This window comes from Taurulus bubalis (assembly GCF_910589615.1).
Source record: "Taurulus bubalis genome assembly, chromosome: 21".
Taxonomy (NCBI): domain Eukaryota; kingdom Metazoa; phylum Chordata; class Actinopteri; order Perciformes; family Cottidae; genus Taurulus; species Taurulus bubalis.
Window position 1 is genome coordinate 10,762,636 of NC_136609.1, and position 27,954 is coordinate 10,790,589.

The following is a 27,954-nucleotide window of genomic DNA, read 5'->3' on the forward strand; positions in this document are numbered from 1 at the left end:
GAAGACGGAGGAGGAAGGTTGCAAGCGAGGGAGCAGGTGGATGAGGTGCCTGAGGTGCCTGATAGAAAAGAGCATGTTTTGTTGGCTGGAACAAAGAGCATCCCAAACACAGTGAGTCACAAATCAAAACATCTGCTCCAAGAGCTCCAAACATGCATTTATAGAAGAGCATTCTCAAGTCTGCAGCATGATGCTGAATCCACTGGAGATCCAAAATATCCAGACGGACCTAATTATAGAATGTGTTTTGTAGCTACAGGACAGTCCCCTCTGAGTGGCACAGCAGAGAGAACACATGAATCTATTTGTTGTGCTAACACCAGACCAATGAAAAGAAAGCTTGCTCACCTTAAGTGTCAAAAACAATGAGGTAGTTGGCAGAGGGGTAAGATGGTGCTGTGGAGTCTCGAGCTGAAAGAAATCAATGAATCAATGTGTCTGTTAACAGACCGCTTATTCGCTTTCTCACCAAGAGCCGGATGCACAGATTGACACCGCTCACATGCATGTGTGCTAAATGAGGCTGCAGCCAGGAGCCAATTAGCTTAGCTTAGCATAAACAGTGGAAACAGCTATGGCTCTACTACAGGGCCGGCCAAACTTTTTGGATGTAAGGGGCTACATACAGATTTAATTACTTTTATATTTGTAAAGGTTATGGCTTTAGCGGCCCCTGAACATGTGTTGATGTTGTGTGTAAATAAGTTCAGTTTAAACAAGCAGAAATAGCTCAATATTGGTTTCTGTTCATGGCCTCTGGGCCCAATTTAAAATATTGCAATGCAAATGTAAAAATTTTAATCTGTAAATCTAATGCTAAGAAATAACAAACCTAACAGGCATACATAATACAACACTGGTTTCTCAGCTTTCGACAGAGATCATTTAACTTATGTGTCTCTACATGTAGTGTTTTAACGAGGATGAGCAGTGTGCATACCATGCAATTTTAAAAATATACTCAAGCATTTAAAAAGGAGCCGGGCCAGCTGTCACCCCCTGCGTCTAGTCTCAGCTAAGCTAACCGGCTACTGGCTGCAGCTTTACATTTAACGCACAGACAAGAAAAAGCAGATGGATGTGTTATTCGTCACATGACAGCTTTCACTCACACGCTCCTGCCTGTTAACACTAATCTGCCGTGGGCATGACAACACCTCCATCATGCCTTGTCATCTTATCCCGCCCTCCAGCCACAGGGTGCTCTGGATTATCATCAGGACAGAAGCAGAGTCGGGGCATTTGAGGCCATGAGCCAAAGTGAGGCATTACAGAGGTCAAAGGTCAGTGGCAGGAACAGAGCGGCACCCCTTCGGCTGGTAAAGAGTCTCCATCCGGCTGAAAGACACTTCAATAAGACAGGAGATTAAACCTGAAGTCTCATTACGCCGCCTCAAAGGTTCTCAAACCCCAGGGGTGCGCGGGGGAGTAGAGGGGGAGAGATGAGAGGCAGAGTTACTGCAGGAGGGGAACGCGAGCGCTGCATAAAAACAACAGGAAGTTAGTTATTGTAGTGGCCCGAGGACTCGTCCTGCTCATCATCACGGTCAGCAGCTGGAGCTGCAGCAGCGGCGGCGGCTACATCCTGGCTGCAGCTGCAATGTGCACAGCATAGCTTTATCACTGATGTCCACTGATGTCCAACTGATGCTTAGAAATCATAGAAAAAGACCCGTCTCCAGAACTTGCATTGGAATTGTCTCCAGTAATCCAGTGAAATGTGTCCGTACATGAATGGGTACATTGCAAAAGGAGGCCGCTAATGGCTAATTCTGCATACTTTTAATGGTCTCCTGTTACAAGCATATTGCTAGCTGTAGTTCAGACGTCTTCCACTGACAATAAAGCAACAAGTCAATCAGACCAGAATATGTACGGTATGGTGATGTTTATTGTCCGAACACTCCTTTGTTCTCCAGGAAGGAAACAGTGTGGCTCACACACACAGACACACACACACACACAACATTGGATCAACACTGATTAATCGCTAATTAGCTATTTGGTGCACCATTTAATTGACAACGAAGCGACTTTGGAGGAGCCGCGGTTGTCGCCGGTTTAATTCCGAAGTTGGCGCGCTCTCCTAATTTGCTGAGTAATTTGTTGTGTCTTGTGTGCACACACACACACACACACACACACACACACACACACACACAAACCGGAGCGTTCAAAGCGTGTTCTCCTGTGTCTTTCCTGCTGTCCTCCACTCAAGGAGGTAGAATTAATGAGCAGCCAACATTCTGCTCTAATGACTTCCTGCTTACCTAATGCCACTTGTCACTGAGCGGCGTGTCATCAGCACGACTTCCTCCTGCCTTTAATTGTTGAGATAGGAAGAGAGGAAACGATGTAAGTATTCCTTGTGTTTGGAAAGAAGGTGAAGATGTTAAAGATGCCGATTCGGACGGGGAAGTCAGCTTCACAGAGGAAAACAATGGAGCTATCATGTGTCACATTTGTTTCTGTGTTTATGGAAAATTCCTGAATATATTCATCCACGAACTGGCACGTTTACACCCAGTCCTCAACATGGAGCCAAGTCTTTCTCTGTCTTGAAGGGAGGTGAGGGGGAAAATACTCAATGCTCAAGGAGGAACACCCTTCCTGTACCTTGTTTCTTTTCTCCCCACTTCTCTCTCTCTCTCGGAGGATTTACATTTTTAATAGAGCGCGAGACAGAGAATTGACTGTTTTCTGTTAATTTCCCCAAAGGTTTTAGCACAGCACTTTGTTTTGGAAACGCTCCCAGGTGATGCAGGAGTGTCTTCTCAATGTCACGGGGAAACACTCGAGAACACTGCTTTCCCGCCCGGGCGCTTCTCCCCGTCATATTGACGGGCGGTCAGCTGCGTAACGTGCATCCAATCTTCCACACTGACAGCTGACGGGCGTGGAGGAACCACAACGCGAGGTTCACTCATAACATGTCCCTGATTTAATGGGTGATCTCTCCTGGTTTGTCTGCCCTGCAGGTGCGTCGGGCCAGGACTCCAAGATTGTGTCGGGATGATGGACAGGTAAGAGCTCTCGGGGTACACTTGCAAGGCGGGACTGGGAGGCCAGCATCCGATCCTGCCACTACTCATTAAACCTTCTCATGATGCGCATTAACAAGAGTGCAGACACTTTTGTATCCTGTAATTGATGGATGACTTAGGAATGTTTTGCTCTGGTCTGAATCGCGTGGGGCTAATTTGTGCCACTGGTAACTGTCATTTTAATTATGAAAGAGTAAAAAATAGTCTGCTAATGTGTCGTTTTAATGTTCAGCATTTGGAGCGCTAAAAGGGTTGCAACTGACTTGGACTTATTGCGCCAAAGAAACATGACATCCATCATTGTTTTTCCATAGATTAGATAATAATAATATCCGTTCAGATAGTGCAGTTAGTGACAGTGTGGGCTCCTTTGTAACGTAGCTTTGACAGCTATGTGAAGCAGCAGCAGGGGGGGCGGGGCTTAGCAAAGGGTAAATTTAGAGAAAGTATTTTGTGCCACACGACCTAAATAGCCTGAAGACAAAACAACTCTATTAAAAAAACAAACATAAAAACAAGTGATCTTTCCAGTTGGAGCAAACTCATTATAATTTAACCAAACCAGCACAGCCATAAAAAGGGGGTCTTGAGCTCCTTTTTAAGAGAGGAAACAGAAATGAGACCTTTGTTTTATTTCCCCCTGGCTTCTGCTGAGTCTCGATTCCCAGAGTCGTCCTCTTGCTCACACATTGCATTACTCCCCCGTCTCACCTGCTGACCTCACGTCATGTTCTGCTGTAAACTCCTTCCTCCTAATTGGAGAAGTCGTACCCTTGTCTCTCACCTGGTGCCGTCACACTCTGCTACTTGTCCCCTTCCTCTTCCCTTTGCTCCTATGTCTTTTCTTTTATTCCCCCCCTCCACTGTTGTTGTTTCTCCTTGTCTCCCTCCCACCTTTCTATTGAATCCATTCCAAACTGCTGGATTACTATTCACCACATGGCTGTATATCTCATCATGTCGAGACCCGCAGCCTCTTTGTAAATTTCAAGCTCCCCCTCCTTCCGGTTGGTCACGATCAATACGGCAAAAGCTGCGGCACCTCGCTCGCCCATAGCTCCACGGTACACGAGTCTTCCATTAGCTGCTAATGGCCTGCACAAAGAACAGAGCTGTTATTTCATTTCTATGGGGTTGTGTTTCCAAACGATGAAGAGGCCGGTGGAGATTCTGGTCGAGACGGTGAAGTGGAAAACAGATAGACGGATAAAGGAAAGGAGAGTAATAGAGGCAGCACATTGAGTGGTGGCATAACTTCAGACACAAGAGCAAGCGCTGTGTAAATGGCAGAAGCATTAGTACATCATTAGAGCGTTTAACTTCCAACCTTTTGGCTTGACTTGACTCCTGAGATTCAGGAGCAACTTGTGAACGGTCCACACCTTTACGTTCTCATTTTTTTGGAGCGATCGTCACATTTAACTTACTGTGTGAAATTATGGTTACTTTCTTATTAATATTGAGTTTGCCTTGTTGTCTCGGTTATTAACTACAGATGAGAGATTGAGATAGAAACACTGTAGAAAGTAATAAGAGCGCATACCCATACTAAATACAGAATATCTCCTCAACCACAACGGCTATTTGAATAATTTCAAAAGGTATAATAGCCAGAAAACACTTGTGAGGCCAGTTAAGAGGTTCATATAGCAGTATATGTGTTACTGGTTTATTGGTTGATGATAGAACACAGGACATAATTGTTGAATTGTGTTATAAACACGTCACATGGACTTCTATGCTCTTGTAAGGCCAGGCTGTGCCGTTTTTTTTGTTGCTCTGTCACATCAGTGGCTCTGGTATGGATTCATGGGACTGATGACTAGATGGGGAGTGAGGGCTGCAGAATGAAGAGAGCAGGAAGGAGGATAGATTTTGAGGGAAATTGACAAGTTTTGGCTTAAAAGCGAAGGGTCCAGATTCTAAAAGCAGAGGGTTAAATCTGAAGTGGTGAGAATGTGTTTTTTTCTCATCAGCCTTGAACTCATCAGCCTCTTTCAAAGTGCCTTTTGGTTTTCTTAATGTTTTTGGGCAATGTTAATGCGTCTTCTCTTCCCTCGTCTCTACAGGACACCGCTAATAGCAGCTGGCATTATCGGCGGCCTATTTATCATCGTCATCCTGGCGCTCAGCGTGGCCGTTTCTGTCCGCCGCAAAAGCATCAAGAAGAAGAGGGCCTTGCGGCGCTTCCTGGAGACGGAGGTGAGGAGGTCGAGGGTCGAGGGTCACAGCAGATGCTTGAGAATACTATTTTTCTTTTTCCACTGTTATTGCGAGTTTATTCAGATTTTTTTTCCATTTGCGACGACAGGATCAAGTAGTAATAGCTTTGGACAATTACCGCAGTATAATGAATTGTATTGATCCCAGAGAGGAAATTGGGAAGAGCTTCCTCAACGAAGCTTCCTTTACTTTTAATGTGGCAAACACGGAACGAGGCAAAGTTTTGTTTTGCTTCATAAGCTAATACTCTTATTTATATTTCTGTATTCATGGCTTCCAACTTTCTTTGAGTTTGTTGCAAATCTTTGATCTCAAAGTTGCAGCGCTTTTTTTTTTCCAGATGGATGCCAACCAAACTGAACTCATTGAAACGTAGAACCTTGGTTATGGTACTTAGCCAAACCACGCAGAGGGTTTTTTTAAAAGTTATGCACGGCCGCCGTCGGCCATCGATCTGGCTTTGAAGGGGGTTCATTTCTGGGAAGCATCAGACAGCGGAGCAGACTTTGTATTCAAAGGAGAAAGCCCCAAAAAATTGAGTCGTAGGTGAGCGTAGGGTTTATTTGTGCGTTCACGCTCCGGTTGAGCACCTTTGTGCTTCCGCGAGGCGCCGTGTTTCCTGGACTTCATCACTGCGGGTCGGCTGAGTGGCCTTGCCTACAGGAGTGAGGCAGGCTGCTTGTCAGTCTGCATTAGTATAATTTACAGGTAGAGGCAGCAGTGTTATAGACAGCTGTCAGGCTCGAGACGGGAATTGTAGGAAGGCGGCCACGGGCAGTCTCTTCCTCATCTCAGCCACACACATCCATCTTAATCAGCCGGGCGCTGTTCCGACAGCCTCTTGACCGGGAGGGAAGTCTTCAGTCCGCGCAGATTCGCTAAGAGGTGGTGCAGGATCAGGCCTGGAGAGGCATTATCTCGCCTCCTTTTTGCATCTCCCTGTACTGATTCAAAGCTTCACTCAATACTCCACCGGGAACACATGAAACACCAGCCGGCTGAGTCAATTCCCCCATCCTTACAGGAGACATAGTAGGGTGTAAAAGTAATTAGAGACAATCAAATCTTTAATGCAGGTTAGACGGACCACTCGTTAAGAGCAGGTCATGGGTTCAGCTGTGTTTTAGTGACTCTGAACCTTGGTCATTCTGTGTGAGGAACAAAGCTGCAGGAGCGACCCTCGAAAGCTTTATTGGGACAAGCGTTCACTGTCCATCTTCACTTTCTCCTACCCAGCATGCTCAAAGGAGACATGTGCTCCTTGCAGCCTGTATCACATTTTCCACAACCTCTCTCCGGCTGATGAAACCGCCCGATAGGCGGTGGACGGCTGGCGATTGTGCATTCTCTAGTCGGAGGAATAACGGAGCCTGTGAACGGAGATCAAGCTTGTCTGGATGAGGGGTTTTGGGGACAGCGATGACTCAGGGACTCCCCCCCCCCCACACCCATCTCTCCCTATCTGCCACAGCGTTTTTTAAACAGAGAGCTCACCTCTCGTGTCAGGCGGGGAAGCGATGCCTCCAGTGCGCGCTGTCAAAACGTGATCTGAGCACTCATTTCCATATCAAGGACACGCGTGAAGGCTGCGTCGACTCGCAAAACGCACCACTATTCCGCTTCTTTAATGTCGTCTTTGTTTTAATATTCTCCGTCTCATGTCGGTTCTCGCATTCCTCACCTTCTATTTCTCGTTTCGTGTTCTCCGTCTTGATCTCCGCGAGTCCATTTATCCGTCTGTCTCCCTTGTGAATAAGCGCTTTGTTCTTCTATCTTTTTAACTCCGTCTTTCTGTTTTTGTTGTGTGTTCCCCTCTCCCTCTCTCGCTCACCTTGAGAGAAACATAGACTTGAAAAAAAAAAAAAGTCAATCTCACACTGTGGTGCCTCTTAAAGAATCCCCTGAACACAAATTGCTTTGCTCGCAGGGAGAGGCAGCACAAACAGCAGTCGCCCCACTGTTGCAGCTCCCAGGCCTTGAACTTTGACCCCAGGCCGATGAAGCAGGATTAATGCACTTGGAAGGTCCTCTTCCAGCTGCTTCGTACAGACACAGGCCGTGTGAGTGTTTCAGCACCACAGGCTGTGGACAGCTCTCACGCTGCTTACGCTCTCCTCTGTTTTCCTCCAAGAAGGATTTCAGCACTCAGGGGAGCTGGACAGCTCCCGTTGTTCACTCCAGGGCAGGCCGGCTGAACGGAGGCGCGGGGCTGTCCTTACAAATGCCTGCAGCGCAGCCAGGCATCGTTTAAATACCCCGAACCTCGTGTTAAAGTCCATTCAAGGTCACGCCGATTCAAAGGACACCAAATATGTCATAGAGGCGTGACGAGGACGTTTCATGGAACTTGGGGCACCTGTCAACTTTGACCTGCTTCTAGTTTCGCATGCTCCACAGTTTCCCCCGTGCGATGATGGGTTATTATGACAGACGTGTTTACAGACAGGCTAAACCAGCGATGTCCGCCTGGTCCTGTGCAGCTCCAGTAATGCTCGACATGATTAGCTGGATCAGGGCGGCCCCAGCCGATCGGGAGCTAATCAGGTGCAGGCAGAGGAGAGAGCGCTCGGCTCGGCGCCAGCGGTCTAAACACTTTCTTTTTAGCCGTGGGCCCCATGACTATACTTCAGGAAAAAACAGCCTCAGAGATACGAAAACATCCGCAGGCATTTGCATTACCGCCAACTCCGAGTCCTGGATTCCAGGTCGCACAGAGAACAATTTGCACGAGAATTCATGTTTCGTAACTAAGAAGTGCAATAAAAAGACTGCTCTTCAAATGCAGAGAGCGGAGGGAGAGTGCCGCTGGGATGGGCTCGCTAATACCAAGAATGAATGCCCTTGCATACTGATAAGCACGCCTCCCCGCTATCATGTGCAAATGGTCTTAATGAGCTCACTCTGTGTCATTGTGGCTCCCCAAGTAACCCGCGAGAATATTTTACTGGGGCATCAAGATATCCCAAACTCAAGAATGAGGAAGTGAGGGAGCAAATGTTCGGTTTTGTGTCCTTCAGACGCTTAATTTAGCCGCATCTGTCCTGCATTGTACCTTTTGTTTATTACACAGTGGAACCAATTGTGGGCATTTAACCAAAGAGCGCAAAACCTAATTATTCCCAGAGACAAATCCATTTTGTACCACAGGAACGCCGGTCAAAAATATGAATACAAAATAATATAAACAACAGACCTGGATATCAGCCGTGTTTCACCTGATTTCAATTACACACTGCAGCAAGTGTAGCCCTCTATGTGTGGAGTGTTAACATTAAAGCCTGCGCCCGAGGGCTCGCAGTGCAACCTTACGTCTGAGGACATTGTTTACTTACTCAATACAGAATAATGCTGTGGATGTATTCCTGCTCGAGGCTTGAACATGCTGCTCATTTGTCCAATGAAGCATCCGAGTCCGCACCGGCGAGGCTCATTTGGCAAAAGGCAAGGTGCATTATTAGCCGGTAAATAAAGTGGCGTGGTGAGTGTGTGTGTGTGTGTGTGTGAGCGAGAGAGAACTCCAGAGGGTTTTGCAGGCCATGGGTGTGCATCTTATTTAATAGACCTCTCCTCTCCTCCCCTCATCAGTCCGGTCCTGCGTCATCCTAATGAAACAATAACAGCTTCAGCCTGTCGCCATCTGCTCATCGACTGCTCCGTCACCTCCTCTCCTCCTCTCTCCACTTCCATTTGTTTTCAGCGTATCTCTGGACGCACACAGGGCTGATGTGATGGATGCGACGAAAGCTTGTCCTTCTTGTAGTTGAGTGCAGGCGGTGCCTCTGTGTAATTTAGTACTTCATGTCAGGCCTTAACAATCACTTAGTAGGTCACTCAGAAGTGTGAGGACTTTCACAACCTGGCAACCCAGAAGTTATCGTCCTTTAGTTGCTCGTTCTTCATTGTTGGCATTTTAATCATCAATGCTAATGTTGTTTGCTTCCTTTGTGTCTTTATTTAAATATATCGTTTTTTTTAAGATTCAATATGTAATTTGCAAAGGAATGTGAGGGGAAATTGCAACAACAAAAAAAAAACTCCAGGGGCTGCAGGGGTATCTGTTAATATTTCTGGACAGTGACACGGTTTAGCAGAAGGCAATGCATCCCATAAACACCCATCTGTTACACATGTAAAAGACACACACACACACACACACACACACACGGCATGAACACTCATTCATAAATCCCTGTCATTAACAAACATATATGTTGATATACAAACATACTCAAATGGCCTGTTGTTATATAGATAAATAGAGAGAAGATAATCAGGGAGATAATCATAGTGGGGGTGAGTTCAACAGCTAGCCGGTTATCTTTTTGCACACACATATAATATATATATATATTTATATATAAATATATTTGTATTATTGTCTTTTCCACAATGCACAAACAAACACAAGACAGAACAGAACAAAACAAAACAAGGCACAAATAAATAACGTATAGGCATTTCAGATAGAGATATCAATATCAATAGCATGTTATTTTTTTCACTGTTTGCACCTTAACAGGAATCACTTCAGACCAATCAGAACTCAGCAGCATGTAAAAAGTGCAAGTGAGGCCAGTTGGTGGCGGTTTTGTCTCTGTCAATCAAATGTGACAAAAGATCTGAGTAGTGATGAAGCAGATTAGAGATCTTGAGTGCTGAGCTCTTCTTGATTGTTGCTTATTTAGTTGTCAATATTGAAGCTACTTAAGACCTGAAGATAAGCTCTCAGGAGCTTTATACGCTTCTCTTAGAAAGCGGTGCCAAGACAGAATCCTTTATAATATCAGTAGTGGCCAAAATGTTAATTTATTTCTTCTAAACTAGTATTTCTTGTAATTGTTTCAAGTTAATCACGGTTTTAAGACACAGCAGACTAACTAGCTAAGATGGAGGTTTGTTCCACGATCTCTGCGTCCCGCTCTAACTGCCCCGCTGCCTCCTGTCATCTCGTCCACTTCCCTCAGTATTTATCTCCCTCTCCCTCCCATCCCGCGGCCTGACACTGCGCCTGCGGGCCCGGCCGTAACAACACACATTAAACGACGTGTCATTGCCGAGCCGCGGGCAATGTCATCCATCCTGGCCCGGGCCGGCCCGGCGGTGCGATCCCCGGGCCTATTGTGCTGATGGTTTTATATCGCATTAAGTAAGTGTACGGCTGAGCGACTGATATATGGCCTCATTATATTGTTTGATGGCCGTGGCCGAGATGGGTGATTATGCCGCTGATAAACCGCGGCGAAGGAGGGACCCGATAGGCTGATAGGCTCATTAAGACATGTATTGATCAGAGGCATTGACTTGCTGTGCGTGTGCGTGTGTGTGTGTGTGTGTTTTGTATGTGCTTCCATCCGTGTTTGTTTGATGTTCGTGATCATGAATTTGCATGTGGTGTCAATATTTGTGTGCACTGTTACATGCATGTAATCTGCATGTATTCATAGATGCGCACTCCATGCTGCCATATTCACGCGTGTGTGTGTGTGTGTGTGTGTGTGTGTGTGTGTGTGTGTGTGTGTCTCCTCCATCCCTCTGGCTCAGATCTTCTCTCCGCTCGGTTGCAGGTGCCAGCTCCTGCTCTTTTATATTTAGTAGCCGGGGCTTTGTGGCGCGGCCGGCGGGTGGCCGGTCCAGCTGCTGGGCCTCGCCGCTCAGTGTCAGCTGTTACTGGCAGCCAGGCAGCGCGGAGGAGGCTTGTCATAACCTTGAATTGGAATTGTTTCGCACGCGCGAGCGTGTGTGTGTGTGTGTGTGTGTGTGTGTGTGTGTGTGCACAGCTGGTGAGCTGCTACTGGTTGCCGGGCTGTGATAGCAGCTGACACCAGACTGTGATTTGTTCAGCGGTGGGCACGCCTGGTAACTGCCAGCTCCGACAGCACTTCACGTTCACACAACTAAATAATGTGTGTTCCGCGTGTGCGTGACTATCAGTGCTGGGCAGTCACTGTATTTTGGCCGCACTCAAGCCTTGTTCACCTCGCACTCCTGTTTCCAAGACCTGCTTATTATTCTAAAAGCAGCACACTCTCGAGAAATGTTTTTAGCACTTTTTGCTTCAGAGAGGAATGTCTTTTATGCTTCCTTTTTTTCATGGGGCAATAGAATAGCAGATGAGTGGGATTAACAGTTTTCTGCATGTGTGTTTTGTCAGCTGGTGGAGCCCCTGACCCCCAGCGGGACGGCCCCGAACCAGGCTCAGCTGCGGATCCTCAAAGAGACCGAGCTGAAGAGGGTCAAGATTCTGGGTTCTGGAGCGTTTGGAACCGTCTACAAGGTCAGTGTGTGTGTCTGTTGTTTGCTGCATAACACACACACACACACACACGTCATTCTTTGTGGCCACCCGCCTCCGCATTGTAAATCAAACGCCAGCGAGACGGCGAAGGAAGACACTCAAGGAAAACAAAGTTTCTTTCAAGTGGAAGCGCCCTGCGTGACAACCTAAACAATAAGCATAAACATGTCCCTTTGTGGCAGCGTTTCCTGACAGACAAGAGCCGAGGGCGGCTCAAGGACCTGGAACAGGAACGGCTGCCTGCTTGCCAACTCCCCTGCCCTTGGCAGAATCATTCACACCACCCCGGAACTCAACGAACTCATTGAATAAATACGGCATTTTCTACCTCCAGTTTAAAATTCCTCCCTATTCCAGTACTGATGGGCCTATTTGCTTTTATCGCCACACTTTAATACAATTAATCTGCATAGCTACATGAATTTACAGCCATGTTATGATCCAAAGCTCTCTGCTTGGCTCTATTTAGGCCCCACACAGTGACTGGAGGTGTTTAATTTTGTATCTTAATTTGAGGAATGTAATCAGTGCAGTCGACGCCGTTAAACACAGGAAGCGGCCCATCAAAGATCCTCAGCGGCTTCGCTGCGTCTGTTTATTGAGACTGCATTCATGTGGGTGATTACTTGTGTGTTTCAGGGCATCTGGGTCCCGGAAGGTGAGACGGTGAAGATCCCCGTGGCCATTAAGATCCTCAACGAGACCACGGGTCCCAAAGCCAACGTGGAGTTCATGGACGTGAGTGTTTTATACCGCGGCGCCTCGTGTCCGCGTCACTTTGTGGGATTGTGCATTCGCCGGTAACTTCTTACGAGAGGACCATCTCAGGCGGTAATAAAGTGAACTCGGCCAGGCATGTATTGAACGAGACTCTATTAAAAAACAGCACTTGTTTATGAGATATGGCTTTATTGGAATCCAGGAGTGATAGAGGAGGAGGGAGGGAACAAGCCGGGGGACTTTCCACTTCTTCCCACCTTATCTTCGTCACCTCTCTCCTCCGTCCTTTCTTCCCCGTCTTCCTCACTCTTTCACCCATCTTTCTTTTACTCATCACCAGCTTCTGCAGAGGGATGGTAGTTCATTTTCAATATTGTTTTGGATGTTTGCCCGACTGTTTAAATCTTCTGCATCCAACTTCTTCCAACTCCATCTTCCACAAACCAAACTGCGCGGACGCTCCTGCATCATTTGTCATTCTCGTTAAAACTTAATTGATTTATTTTATCGTATTATTCCCTCGCCTCTTCTACTTTGACAGTAAAGCTAAACTGATTAGCTGATTTATTGAAAATGTACTATTTTGTCTCATTTTCAAGCGGAAACGCTCCGGGTCCATAAGAAACATAAATCTGTGGGTTTTAAAACATTGGCCAGACAAAACAAGCAAATGGACCACGTCACCTTGGACTTTTTTTATAGACGATAAATTCAAGGGAGTTGTCGTATAAGCTGGGCTTCCATCTTTTATTTCCCTTTCTGCCCATTTTCTCCTCCTCCTCCTCCTCCTCCTCTTCTCTCCTTGCATTTCCCCTGCATCCTCCCTCCTCTCCCTCTCCCCCTGTTCCTCCCAGCGGGGGTCTCTGTCCATCCAGAGCCAATATGCTCCGTCTGCCGGCTTGTTAAACAGCAATCTAAAGGCAGGCTCACGCCTCGCCACTGGGAAACTAGCCACTGGAGTGCCGGCTCCAAACACACTCCGAAGATCCACACATATAAATACCAATAACCAAACGGCGCGCACTTTCCAACAAAAGGCTCCCCAGGTGGCGACGGCCTCGCAGTGCGGGCGCTGCAAGCTGATTCGCTAGTGTTGGCAAAAATGTGAATTTTGAGTGAGTGAGTTGATTATTTCATGTGAAATGCAAAAACCTAATATGGCGCACTAAATGAGGGTGCTTTGATGCATACACATATGTGTGTGTGTGTGTGTGTGTGTGTGTGTGTGTGTGTGTGTGTGTGTGTGTGTGTGTGTGTGTGTGTGTGAGTGGGGAAGTGAGCAAGTGGGCTCGATTGGAGAGGCGGGGTCAGCCGGCAGTAATGGAGGTCAGCGCTCAGGTACACGAGAGAGAAAGCAAAACACACGTGCAGTCATGCACACACACACACACACACACACACACACACACACACACACACACACACAGTCCTCGTAACGTTTGCACCGGGAGTTGAACGCCAGTGGAAGAGTTTAACCGGACACAGTTTACGAGTCACGGGTCTTGTGGGATCACAGCGAGAATAAAAGCTCTCTCCTTTTTCCTGTTACACACACACACACACACACACACACACACACACACACACACACACACACACACACACAGGTGTCCGGCTTCGCTTTCTCCCTCCCTCTCCCGTCTTCTTCCTCTCTTGGTCCGAGGTGTGCGGTATGCACAGCGGCGGGGGGAGCAGGTGGTTTTATGAAGTGGAGATGTAGTGGCACTACCTTGGGCCGCGAGGCTCTGTTTAAATCAGGCCACTGATGGTGCCAAAAGCCTCTCCGGCCTATTGCCCCCCCTCCTGTTTTGAATTAATCTACTCACACCCGCACCGCCACCACTCTCCCCTCTAAGCTCATTCTTAAGCACCTAAATTTAAAAAGGCACCTCATCTATCTATCAGCTGCCCCGGGGGCCGAGCCTGGATATACCCCTCCTCCTCCTCATCCTCCTCCTCCTCCTCCTCGACCGCTCGCCTTGCGCAGACACAGCAAGAGGGCAGTGCAAGTGTGTCCTTGAGTGTGTGTGTGTGTGTGTGTGTGTGTGAGCGTGGAGTGTTTTCGGAGCGCTGCCAAGAGAGCGCGTCCACACGAGAGAGCAATGGGAGACTGAAGTCTCCGGGTGCAGCTTCTGCTCCGCCATAATGCATATTCACGCCGGCCACGAGTATCAGCCCTCGCCATCATAACACTTCATCACCGCCACACATCCTTCTGCTTGCAGCTCCGCAATAACAATTACCCGACGTTGAGTCCCAACTGCTCAAGAACCTCTTCGGCCATCTGCCGCAGGAAGGGATGAGAGAGAGAGATGAGACGGGGGGAAAAGAATGCATTTACACGCCGTATCAAACCAGAGGAGGCTGTGAAATCAGACACGCAAGCGACTCTGTGTTCAGCGGGAGAACCTCTGTGTTTTATGCATGTTAAAATATAGATGAAAAAGGCTGCTTTGTGCAGCTTTGAAGGATTTTCTCACACAGTGGGAACACTCTGTGGACAGATGCTTTGCATGCAGATATAGTCATCATTCCACAAGTCTAAACGTAGTAGGAAGTTCAACTGAGAACCAACTGCAATGCAACAACCTTCTTAGTCCCTCTTTGTCCCGCTCCCCTCCTCCCCCCTCTCACCCAGGAGGCCCTGATCATGGCCAGCATGGAGCACCCCCACCTGGTGCGTCTGCTGGGCGTCTGCCTGAGCCCCACCATCCAGCTGGTCACGCAGCTCATGCCCCACGGCTGCCTGCTGGACTACGTGCACGAGCACAAGGACAACATCGGATCGCAGCTGCTGCTCAACTGGTGTGTCCAGATCGCCAAGGTAAGAAGACGGGGGGGTCGCTGCTCTGCATGTGTGTGACGGATCGGATGGTGTCACCCAGATCGAGATCCGATTCTTCTGCAGAGACATGATGTTATTGCACCTTCCAAATTCTTATTTGAACCGCCTTCACAATGCGTCTGATCCGTGCGACCTTTCAGTCGCTCATCCAGGTTTGTGTGGCATCGAATCAAGATCCGCAAAAGAAAAACGAACCCGAGAGCAGTTTTTCGATACAGAGTTCTGGTCTTTTGTTGTTGACTCTTTTGTATTAATCTCCTCCTGTTCGCCCCTGTTGATCCTAATTATCCTCACTGCTTGACACGCCGATCATTTCCACAACCCTTCACAATGACATGAAGGGCCACTGACGTCGTCAGGCGGCAGACATGCCTAGTTTGCTTTGAACTCCGTCTTAGAAGAGCATCAACACGCATTATTCTCTCGGGGAATGAGTGACGGCGCAAGAAATGAACGAATTAACCGCCCCGCCTCTGCTGCGCAAACAGAATCTGCACCCGGGTCGGTGGAAGCAGCAGTAAGGCTTGAAATATCCTGTGTGTGCTTTTGCTTACACAAAGAACATTTGTGTTTTCTTTTGCAAATGAAGTCGACGCAGCCAGACTGCTCCATGGTGCAACTGCTGGGTGAGATTTAACTTCTCCGAGTTATAACTCTGGGATGGCGGCGGGGTGCTGTTACATGATGTGCAGGCATCTGCTGTGACACAGAGGCAACCACACACACACACACACACACACACACACACACATACACACAACATCAGCCTGATCGGATTTTTAGACAACACAACAACTGTTAATATTCTACAAGAGTTGATTTTGTGCCGTCCAAGTTTGCTAAAGTGTATTCTGGCGTTTCCACCCGAAGACAAATACCGAGGTGACGCCGCATCACTCGTGTCCGTTATTCATAACTGCTTAGTGCGTCTTGAGCAAATTGGATCGCTACCCGATATCGCAGAATGCCGGCGTGTTCCCCGCGATCGCCGCCGCTGACGTGACACTGGAATTACACGGTGATGAGCCGCAGGAATACAGACGGGGGGTTTTGGCAAACATGCAGTCACACAGTTCAGCTGATCCCTGATCAGATAAATGATCTGTACGGGCGAGGGAGCGGGAACAGAGATGCATGTAGATGGCGTTTGTAAAAGAAAGTGTGGATTTTTATCCTGATATGGCCACTCATAACATATACATTCATATTTAACTGAAAGGAAACATGGTTTTACTTAAAGCTTTTGATATACATGCATTGTTTGAGGTACATTAATTAATATGGGGAAGAAAATCAAACACAATGGCCACTCAATAGCATGAGACAACAGGGTAGTTGTAATGGATGTAACCCCAACCTGGTGTGATAAAAGGGAAAAGCTGTCTTTCATATCAAATCCTTACAAAAAAGAACAATAAATTGCGTGTTCATCTCTTTCTAAAGGACTCCTTTATGAGTCGGACTATTGGAATCGATTCATATCGGTCGTCGTTAAAGGCAATATATCTGTCTAAGTCAGGGATGAGGGCCGTGGCTTCGCGGGGTGGGGGGTTATCGTGGGAGGTGTTAACCCTTTATTCCCCCATGATGGATGATTCCCAGGAGCGTGAGCAGCAGGTTACTTAAGCAGGTACTTATTGCCGCAATTGGATTCGATTTCACCTGTGGCAGCAAGAGGGGAAGTGTCCGTTTCTTAGTGCTTCTATAAGTGAGGACGAGCAAGAGGGAGTATTATTCTCCACCGTCCTCGACCCACACGGCTCCGTGACATTCAGCGCTGTCGTCGTTTGAGTGCGATTGACTGCAAGAACTGCAATTCCATCGTGTGGCTGGATGAGTGTGGAGGAAGGTGCTTGACCGATTGATTGGAAATCAAAGCCTGATAATTAGTTTCCATCGAGTGAATTTGGGAATCAAATCAGCGGTTTGTTGTTTTCCTACCGGCCTTTTTTCCATTATCGCTTCCCTTTCTGTCAACATGGGTCTCGGTTTTTAAATGGAGACACATCACTTAGGGTTGCATGTGTAATTTCATTATTTTCATGGCTTCATTTGAGTCTATTTGGTCTTTACAAAATCCCATGGCGGTCCATCTAATAGAAGCAACCGGCCATCCCTTGAGCCATGTCGCTAGCAGGGCTAAAGGCGAAGCTAAGCCGCGCCAAACTGCTCGAATTTGATTACATTTGGATTCCACTCCTTCCTGACACAGGTATGTGTTCCCAGTTGCAGCGGGGAGTCCATTAAGCAGCATGCGCTGCCCGAGCACACATAGTCCAGCTAAATGCTCACAGCACTAAAGCCAGAAAGCTTGTTTCTTCTGTTTTATTAGCCTCTTGGATCCTCCATCGCGTGGAAAAAGACAGACATTCTCCGCGGCGTGTCCAGGAGCAGTGACCTGTCTTTGCATTCACGTGCCCGTGTGTGTCTGGACATGTGAGTCCAATAAATAACTCTGAGTGATCTTTGAACCTCAATGATAGGGAGCCGGTCCTCCAGGAGGAACAGCATCCTCATCCAGTCAGAGCACACTTTCCCCTTAGCTTTGAAAAGGGTGTTAAGATAGACGAGAAAATAAAGGAGGGATTCAATTAAGTAACACACAGAGAGTAGAATACAGAGGCTCATGTGATGTAGGGAGACACTTACCATAGCACTTTATATTATATCTTATATTATGAGTACCAGTAGAGCAATTATTGAGGTTAAAAGGAACAGTTGGGCAATTAGCCGGAGCCAGCAACCAGTTAGAGCGTAGCTTAGCATAAGCACTGGATACAGGGGAACCAATCTCCTTTCATTCTTGGCAAGATATTAAATAAGTCTTTATTTTCCCCAAATTGTCAAACTATTCTTTTGAGTAAAAGGAGAAATGCCTCAATTACTCAATAACAAAGTCAGAAAATCAGTAGCGGTGGTTGATTAGAGTAGAAGTATTCATGAGGAATTCAGCTTGGGTTGCTTGGGCTTCCTCCTACACGTTTCCAGCGCCCGTAAATATTTGTAATAATGAGAGAAAAGTCAATTTTAGGTGAGACCAGACAATAAACACAGAGGAACCCCGTCTTGGCTGTGATCATCGCTCTCCATCGCGACAAGAATCAAGAAATGTAAACATCATTACTTTGCTGTTAATAACGGCCCTCCATTGCCTCCGATTCAGTAGCGATATATATATATATATATATATATATATATATATATATATATATATATATAAATAATGGAAGCACGACAGTGACTTGATATTGTTTGACACTAAAGGAGAAATATTTACCTGAAGTAGAAATGTAGTGCAATGACGATGAAGTGGAATGCAATGAAAATACTGAAGTACAAGTATCTCAGAAGTGTATTTGAGGGGATGTACTTCGTAGCATTCCACATCTGAATCTGTCCATCGCTGCAAAACCAAACCAACCAGGTGGAGAGAAACTCTCCCATCGTTTTCCTATTTCGCCATAATGCTGTGGCATCTTTCCAACCCCTCCCCCTCCCCGCCACATCGCCACAACAACAGCACGAACACCGGCCGTGTGTGGGCTCTGACCCGGGCAGGTGACCGCTGCGCCGCAAATGGATTGGCCAAGGCCCGTCGCCAGGCAGTGACTCTTCATCACTGAGTGTTTTGGGCATTGAGATAATGGCCCCCATTAATCTCCAGCCACACTCAGGGCTGCCACACTCCCACTGCCACACACAATGACTGACGCCCGCGTCACGGCACACACACATTCACATTATACAGCACACACACAGAGGTCTCTTTGGATCCATGCGAATGGCCTCTAATTTATTAGTCTCGATCTTTCCTTTTCTTCGTTTTTCTACTCCTTTCCTATCTTTCTGTTCTGCTCCTTTACTTCCTTTCAGGTGTGTTTCTTCCTCTTTGTCCTTTTCCTTTTATCCATTTATTTCTCCCTCTTCTGTTCTCTTATCCTTTCCTCCCCTCCAGCCTCTTATGAACAGCTACATCTCCTTTTCCTTTTCCCATCTCTCTGTTTCCATGGCGGCCATGCGCTCGCTCGTGTTGATCGGAGGTCAAAGTTTCAAACCCCACTCCAGGTCGCAGACCCTCAAGTGACCTTGTGTGTCTGTCTGAATGTGTGTTTGTGTGTGTTTGTGTGTGTGCAAATGTTTGTGTAGTTGTAGAAAACTAGGAATTTCTCAGTGCCAGAAAAAAATAAAATGACCTCATTCTCCGTCTCTTCCTGCGTCTCCCTCTTGTCACCATCTTCTCTTTATCACTCACTAACTGATTATCTCTCTTTCTCTCTCTCTCACCCTCTCACACACACACACACACACACACATACGCAGAGTATTTTTCTTTCATTAGCTTTTGGATTATTAATGGAATAATTAGGTTTGGGATGTATTTTAATGAACAAATCAATCACTGAATTAAATATGGGATGGAACTGAGTGTATGCAGGGCTGCGGGAGTCTTTTAATTTGGCTCCCCTCTCCTCTCCCTTTCTCTCTCCATCTCCCTCTCTCAGTCGCTCTCCTCCGGCTCAGTATAGTGAAAGTAAAATACATTCGGCAAGTCGCTGTCCTGCCGGCGAAACGATTGGCTGTGGCTGGACGAGGCTCCTGATTGTTTGTTGTGTGGAGGGGGCGGGGCTTGTATCTAGGCCACATTTCGGGGTTGGGTCGGTGAGCGGTGAGGGAGTGGAGCGCCTCGTATAAACATACCCATCGGCGAACTCCTGGACTGACGAGCGAGACGTGCCCTGCAGGGAAACCCTCCAGTCAGAGCAGCGCTCCGTTGTCATGGCGGCCCCGGATGCCGTTTTTTTACCGACTGACAGCGCTAATGACGGCGAGCACTGACCTTCAAAAAAAATAGTCTCCAAGGTGAGCTTAACGCTGTACTGCGTTGTGGTAAAACGCGCTCGGAGGCATGTGTGCATAAGCAATAACGTGATAGTTTCAATTTATAGTACATGCTTTCAGCGGCGACGTGCGTGGAAAACTAAGCAAGGAACACACACACACATGAACACACACACTTCCCCCCCCTGCGTAATCAGCAGTGCATCTCCCACCACTGCTTAGTCAGGGGGAAGGAAAAGTTCAATCTGGGGGACCTTTTAAACATATTTGTGCATGCACGTTTTTGATGCCCCGCACAGATGTGTGCGCCTCCACAGCAGATTGTGTGTTTGTGTGTTTCGAGTCGCGTCCCGCGGCGGCTCCCCGGAGATGCCACCCGATGGCGGGAGATCCAATCTGGTCAAGCTTAGTGCGGAGCCCTCCGTGTCACTCGCTTCCCCGCGAACGGAGCTCTGTGCTGAGCAAACACATATCGCCTGTGCTCATTAGCCCAGCCTTAACAGGCCTTCCTCCTCCTCCTCCTCCTCCTCCTCCTCCTCCTGCACCCCCGTCCTGCATCTCTCCCTCCCTCAGTGAAGGATGGACTCAAATCACTGCTGAGCTCTTGTGTGTATCGTGCCATCGCATCTCATTGGACACATGCAGCATGGACATTTCTATTTAAGAATGTGTGTTTCACTGCTGCTGACATTTCTCCAGATTTTTAAGTTTCTTTCCTCCTCTGATACAGACGTCCCTTTGTTAGCTTTGTAACCCGACTTCAGATCAGTTGAGTTCCTCCCTCCAAGCTCCTCGTGGCGCCCCAACGATTTATCTCTTTGTCCAACCCATTGTTCCTCGTCTCTGTCTTGTTTAGATTGTCCTCGTACATCTTCAGAACCTCTCTTTGTCCGTCTACTGAAGACACGCCATGCTCAGAAAACCCCCACAGATGCTCATGGAGCGTGCATCATATTTACATATGAAAGATCTCACAGAAAGATGTCAGTGCGTGTCGCCATCCTGACACCGTGAATACAACGGAGGTGAATATGTTCCACCTCAGCGACAGGTAGAACACGTGTAGTGTGTTAGAGAACGTGAGAACCAAAGTGTCCATAGAAGTGGACTAGTTCAGTAGTTAGACGCTCCGGTTTAAAGCCATTCTGGGCTTCTTCAGTTCCATTTTGTTTCCATGTTGGATCCCTGTTCATTAAGCTTCCAGTGATATTCATCAAATCTTAAATTGATGTTCATTTTGAATGAAACCTGTTTTGTTGCAGCCATAAAAACAAAACTATAGCATCAAAAGTCTCGTATGACCTTGGAAACACATGTGAAAAAAAACAATCCCAGCTCAAGGACTGCTTACTAGCTGCTTCCAGACCTTTTAATCGTCTTCTTCAACAGATGGAGTTGAAAGGTGACAGATTATTGTTGTGTGAACCATCAAAGTTGATACTTGACCTTGGAATTAGTAATTTGCTAAAACAATTGCAACTCAAGGCCCTCTTAATTTTTTTTCTTCTTTTCTGTTGCTTAAAGCTGCAGCGGCCATTATTATTTCATTATAATTTGATGGACGATAGCCACTTATTGCAAGCAGATTCATTGACAAGTGAGTTTCAAATAAAAAAAATCAATTTCAATCGTTATGCATTCAAACATTTGTAAATAAACTTACTGAAAATGCTTTTAAACAGCGAGCATCCGTGAATGTATATACTGATATGAGTGATGTGTTCAGTGTCACGCTATACGTTCACTTTCTTTTATTCCAGTCTGTATTTTCACCTAAAACACATTATATTAAGTTATAGTGAATTCAATACTGTCAGCAGCCTCTATGGTAGTGATCCATGTTCAGCACTTCACTTCCCAGGGGCTTCATTAATAATGCAGTCCCACAATTCTTTGCATCTCAGAGCTTGTTGCGGAGCCCATCACGCCGTGATTACCAAACAGTGCAACCTATAATACTATTCTACGTCGTGGAAAAAAATTATAAAAATAAACTAATGTGCACCCTGAGCAGTTTTCCCCCTTCCTCCCCCCCCCCCCCACACACACACACACTCCACTCCCCAGGAGTGTGCACATGTTTTTGTTGCTGATGCAACAAAACCAGGAGACAGGGTGGATGGAGACTGAGGAGGAAGAGCGTGAGGTGATGAGGAGGAGAGCGGTCGGTGGAGGGATAAGCCCCCCGGTCCTTTCTAATTATCTGTAAGGATCAGCAGTGCTCAAGGATGCATAAGGGGAGGGATTTGACCAGATCCACCGGGGAGGAAAGGCCTGATTGGATCGGTCACCTCTCTCCACACACACCCGCTAGAAGCCGAGGCGCATGCATGATGGTCGGCGGCGGGGATTCTCCCGCAACTCCGTCTCCGAGTCCTGCAAATGTCATTTTCACAAAACAAGTAATTCCGTTCCGATTCAATTCAGTGCAATCAGGCTTCCATTTTCTTGATAAGAGCGGCCGTGTTATAAACAAACAAAGGGTGATGATGCTCCTTTGTGTGCCCACGTATACGCAATCATGCTTTAGCACTCGTGCACATGCAGAAACCCTCAATTTGCACCTGTTGATGTCAACAGAACAATGCGTCCCGGAGTAGCCAGTGGGCAGGTCGACTCATGTCTGACGGCGTCTCACCGCCGCGATTAAAACATGCTAACTTCTCAGTGTCACGGGAAGCAGCGGGCAAATTATAGGCATGAGCGTGAAGCCTGGTGCTCACTTGATTGAAATGAGGATCAGATGTTTCTCCCCCCCCCTCCCTCCTCTCTGTTTGCCTCACCTGTCGATGAGACTCATCATTACCGTCCTCGCCGCGGCCCACAGGCAACCTCCAGCTTCACACGAGATAATTGATGCTCGGACAGCAAGGACATTGAGCCGCATCGCTGCAAAATGTCATCTTTCCTCGGAGCTAATCGTCGACTCGATCTAGCGAGAGGCGCTCGAGGAATTGCAACTTTCCATCAGCGTCTTTCCTCAAAAGAGCGTGGATTAATGCCACTGATCGCGTGGCTGTTTCCACCGATCTAATTCCACCGCAGTCGCCGAGGAAATATTGACATTTGCTCATGTAAATTTGCCCAGCAGCGGCCTTTTATTGCCTGCACGGTGACATTTGGGATGGATCTCTCCGTCCCACAGGGGAGTTGAGATCATAATGACGGGCGACTGAGCTCAGATGATTCTACATTCGCTTCCCCTCTCTTGAGGTGGAGGTAATTAAGAACGAAAGCAAGCGAGCGCCGATCATTGTCGTGCGACGGTGTACTTAAACTGCACTCCCGCAGGGGGGGATTCAAACCTCGCGTTATCTCCCACTGTGTTCTCACACACACACACACTCATAAACGCCCTCCGCTCAGGTTCCAGAACGGCTGACTGCGTCGCAAATGGGCCTCGACTGCTGCGCCGCCGCTGAGCTGCCGTTCTAGATGTCACATCATGTCACGTTCACCCGAGTCGTCCGTTTACCATCCGGAGCGTCCGGTGACGCACTCTGGAGCTCATTGGTTCCCAAGGAGATCTTCAAGTGCTCCAGCAACAGATTCAAAACAACGCTTTAGAATAAAATCTGTCTGAGTATTCACCTGATAAAAGAGAGGCGCGTCTGGACCTTGACTGGCTCATTCTTGCTTTCTTCTATTAATTTTTTTCTCTCCACACAAACACATTTTTTCCCAGACACGCTTTGGGGACCGGCCAGCTCGGTGGGACTTCTATCTCCAGCATGACGGACGACCACCTGCCCCACCTGAGCAGGCCCATTGTGCACGCTCCTTATCGCACCGGTCCCAGTTCTCGGCGTGCGGACGGTCCCGCGTTGCTCACATTGTTGCTGCGGCGGGGCGGCGGGGCGGCGGGGCTTTGGCGGCGGGGGTGTTCCAGCGTGAGCGGCGCGGCACGCCCCATGCGGCGCTCTTATCGCTCCCCCTGGAAACAGACACCTCACCCTCTGGTCCCCGGGAGAAACTCAGCGCGCCGCCTTTATTTTCCCATTCCTCTCTTGACATGAATTCGCGAATACGCTGCAGCTCATGGACGCGTTGCGAGCGTTTGTACCCACGAGTTGTATCATTAAAACAATTTAGCCAGCGATGGTTCCTCGAAGAGAATGTTGCCTGGCAACAAAAATAGAACAGTCCAAAAAAAAGCTATTTCATGTTAGTGTACAGCTCATGTTGGCAATATCGCAGACAAACACCAGATCTGCTGAAGACCTGAGTGGAATTTATCACCTGCTGTACTCCATCATGTCCGTCCTCCTCTTTCTCCACTTACCCTCCAACAGCTCGCCTTTATTCCCAGCATCTTTTATTCCCAGCATCTTTTATTCCCAGCATCTTCCCCCCTGCTGAGGTGCACTGCTCCCTGATGTTCCACACTATTTTTTTAAAGCCCGGTTTCATCCTCTTTTTTCTTCCATTACCCAAGAGTCAGATCTTTAGTCCTCTTTTTTCCTTGTGACGGCGCTAATGGCTCACAGACCTGCCGTGACCCGATCCGTTGCGTGCTTTAGAGAACATTGCGCCTGTAAAACCGTTCAGGATGAAAAAAGGCTTTCAGCGGTGTCCCATCATGCTTGGTCGCCGGCGTCAGGGTCAGATAAGTGTAAAGTATTCACAGCAAACCACAGTGTTATTTGTGTTGCTAGGTGTAAGGTGTGAGGAAAAGGGAAGATATGAGTTGGATGTAAAGATGCTTATCACAGGAAGTAGCATGGTGGTGAAATATTTTGATAATGTGTGACAGTGATGCTGACTTGTCCTAAAGCACACTCTGACTCCGGCAAAGGTCAAAAGTTCAGTGTCTAAAAAAATAAAAAGTGCAGTGTTTTAAACTACTATAGTAGCACTTCAGGCCTCTAACATAACCCAGTGTCATTTGGGATGTGCACCAGTGCTGCTGGTCCTTAACCTCAATGCCCCCGTGCTGCATGTGGCTTAGCGAGAGCTGCAAAACACTAGAGGGGCTTCAGTAGGTGTTTTCTGGAAATGGAGGCCTTCCCTGAACCGGACGAATGTATTCATGTGCTTCTGACCTCATGTCAACAGGAACTAATTCCACATTTGAGGCAACGAACCCACAACCTGAAGGAAAAGAGGCAGTTTGTTTAAACACAAGGGGTTCAGCCATTTTGGAGCTTTTACTACATCCTGACAGAAGTACCTGAGACTGACAATCTGGGGGAAACATCTGAGTTCCCTGCCTCCTGTCAGTGCTCCTAAAGGCATGTGGAAGATTCAACCAAGAGAAAAACAGCCAATGAGAGCAGGGGGACTCTCTAATGCTGCTGTCACTCACGGCTCCCGATCAAACGATCAAATATTTCTCATCTCAAATGTTTCCAGAAACATATTTTACTGAACTGTTTAGCTGTAAAATGAGAAAGTTTGCTGGGTTTTCGCTCGAATGTTTTCATTTTACAGCTCAAAAGTAACTGAAATGTGTTTCTGAAAACATTAGCGGTGAGAAATAGGCAACACAGCTACGTAATCAATGATTGAAGATTGACAAGAGCTGCTGTGAATCAGAGTTCAAGAGCAGTGATGGACAGCTGCGTTAGAAGCTCCTCCGATTGGTTGTTTTTCTGTGGACGTGGAGCGCTAAAAAGGCAGACAACCATTAGAATTTTTCCGATTATCTGTCTCACGTACTGTTATATAGTGACAGTTTGAGCAAATGAGTCAAGAAAAGTTATCAAAGTTACCAACTGTAGCTTTAACGTTGTATTTGAGCTCCTTTTCCACGACCTGTCAAGCTGTCAAACAAAAAGGGAAGTTTTTGCTTCAATAACTCAAAAGATTGGCTCCCTCATAGGTACAAGTGCTGAGCGAATGTAATCAGACGGCCCTTGAAATGTTTGCATGCTCGCTGCCGCCTTGTTTTTCTTCTCCCGGTGACCTTCCCCCGAGGTTGAATGTCGCAATTTCACCGACCGGTCTCACGTACTTCAGCTCTGATGTGAACTGTAGGAGACATTGTGTGGATTCTTAGTGTCTGCAAACCTGCAGACTTTCTAAAAGGACGAGAGCATACAGGTTTACATTTTCACATGAATGTGTTGTTTATGAGTTTCTTTGTACTTGTTATGAAAGTGAAAGAGGCTCAGGCGAGATGCATCTTCCCTCCATTTTCTTCTCGCCTTCAACGGTCAGTCGTAAACACAGACTTTGAACTCTGAGTGCAGCTTCTCAGTGGAAACTTTGGCACTGCAATTGCAGCTCTTCCTCCGAGGCAGAAAGCCTCCTTGCATTTCTCCACTGGAAAAAAACAATGAAAATAATGTCGGCGAGAGAGCTCAAAGTGAATTTGCCTTTCCTGATTTCACGATTCATTCAAGCTGTTGTTGCAAATTGCAGCGAGCAAACTTCACTTTTGTTTGGATTTTGCACAATTTCCCTCAAAGCTCATCTATAATTCATGAGGTGACCGACATGCATTCTCTTCGGTAACAAACTGAACCCAGCAAGCAGCCGGGGGAAGCTCGTCCAGACGTGACCGGGGCCATCGCTACCTGTCAATCACACGCAGGTGATATTGTGTGGAGCACAAAAAGGTCGTGAACAAAGCAGTAATGTTGTTTACCAAAGTTGCCGAGTTTAATTACTTCCCTTGCAAGCTCCTGTATGATCTACTATTTACAAGTTATGTAACCACAAATTATCCAATTTCACTTCTATTCTCAAGGACTCCGGGGACCGTAACACTTAAGCAGTGCTAAATCAGCGGGACCCTCTCGGCCCTGAAACCGACGCTGGCCCCGCGTCCTCCACCGGGACGCTGCTGTTTACCGCCCGGCGTGGCTGCAAATTAATTGGCTCCTTGAGCCGCTGTACATTCCCCCTGTCACTGAGATGGCCTCCCCTCATTGTGCTGTCACTTTAAGTCGAAGTGTATTAATGGACTGTGTGGGCCATTGATTCCTAATTCCTCTCGACGTTGACGTCGGGGATAAATATTGCGGCGGCACGGTCGTCTTTGGGCTTATTGTAATCAGCATAGTTATCGATCGGCTCCCCGAGCCCCGTAGAAGTAATCTATTTTAAATACACTTGCAGTTAAAGGAGGGCGACCCGGGACAGAGGCGCATGAGGATAAGGTGGTGGGAACCGAAGTGTCCCGAACCGGTAGATAACAGAGAGTGAGAGAGAGGCTGACAGATAGAAATATTGCGAGCGTGATCCAGTGCGCTCCGTGAAATATGTCTTGCTCCAGCATGGAGGTGGTCTCCGGGTGGTCGCTGTCAGCGCGTCTGTCTCCGGGAGGCCACGGGATGATGGATGAGGGCTCAGCCAGCGGCGAGCCAGACGTCGGCGCTATCGATTTATCCTCACATTTGTCTGGGAGGAGGCGGCGGCGAGCATTTCGACGCAGCGCACACACACACGCAGTGTTTTCACAGCATTTCATGTGGACGGTGATTCTCTGGCACCAGCTGAGGCGTGAGGCTCGGTTGGAATCTTTTATTGTCTGCTGAGTAGAATGACCGCCTCCCTCCTCATCAAGGTGTTTTCATTGATCCGCCTGCAAAGTGGCATCCACTTGTTTAACATCCAGTCTAATACACTTCAATTGGCCCAGCCTTCGCCTGTCTGCATGCCGGCGGTTTGGTTCAGCTCAGAGCACACGGGGCGGGAGAGGAGGATAAATCGTATGAAATGGAAAAAGGGTTTTTGTGTGCGCCATTGTTCTCTCTGCCCAGACATTTTGAAAATGGGCCCCAATTACGAAGGAGGACGAGGAGGCGACATGGCCTGAGACGCAATCTCAGTTATGACTGAACACGATCACACCGGAGTATGACACGCTCCACGAGTAGATATTGATGTTCCACACTTGAAGACACACAGCTTGTTTTATCTAGTTGTACAAGCTGCCAGGTCCAGCAACATGGAGAGAAATCCAGCCCTGCAATATGTCTTTTCACATCAATATTTAACACTCTGACCTAGAAACTGTCTGATACCGTTCAAATGTATCTTTT

The 27,954-nt window shown here is 47.4% G+C and overlaps 1 protein-coding gene across 1 annotated transcript in view; it reads left to right on the forward strand.

Moving 5' to 3' along the window:
* The window catches only part of LOC306752694 (receptor tyrosine-protein kinase erbB-4-like), a gene marked incomplete at both ends in the record, with an annotated part of 181,279 nt that overhangs the window by 144,002 nt on the left and 9,323 nt on the right, over positions 1–27,954 (forward strand). Inside the window, 5 exons of the mRNA XM_079236488.1 lie at positions 2,979–3,023; positions 5,114–5,246; positions 11,419–11,541; positions 12,202–12,300; positions 14,921–15,106. Of these exons, the coding sequence (XP_079092614.1) occupies positions 2,979–3,023; positions 5,114–5,246; positions 11,419–11,541; positions 12,202–12,300; positions 14,921–15,106 (586 nt within the window). The remainder of the gene's footprint in view (positions 1–2,978; positions 3,024–5,113; positions 5,247–11,418; positions 11,542–12,201; positions 12,301–14,920; positions 15,107–27,954) is intronic.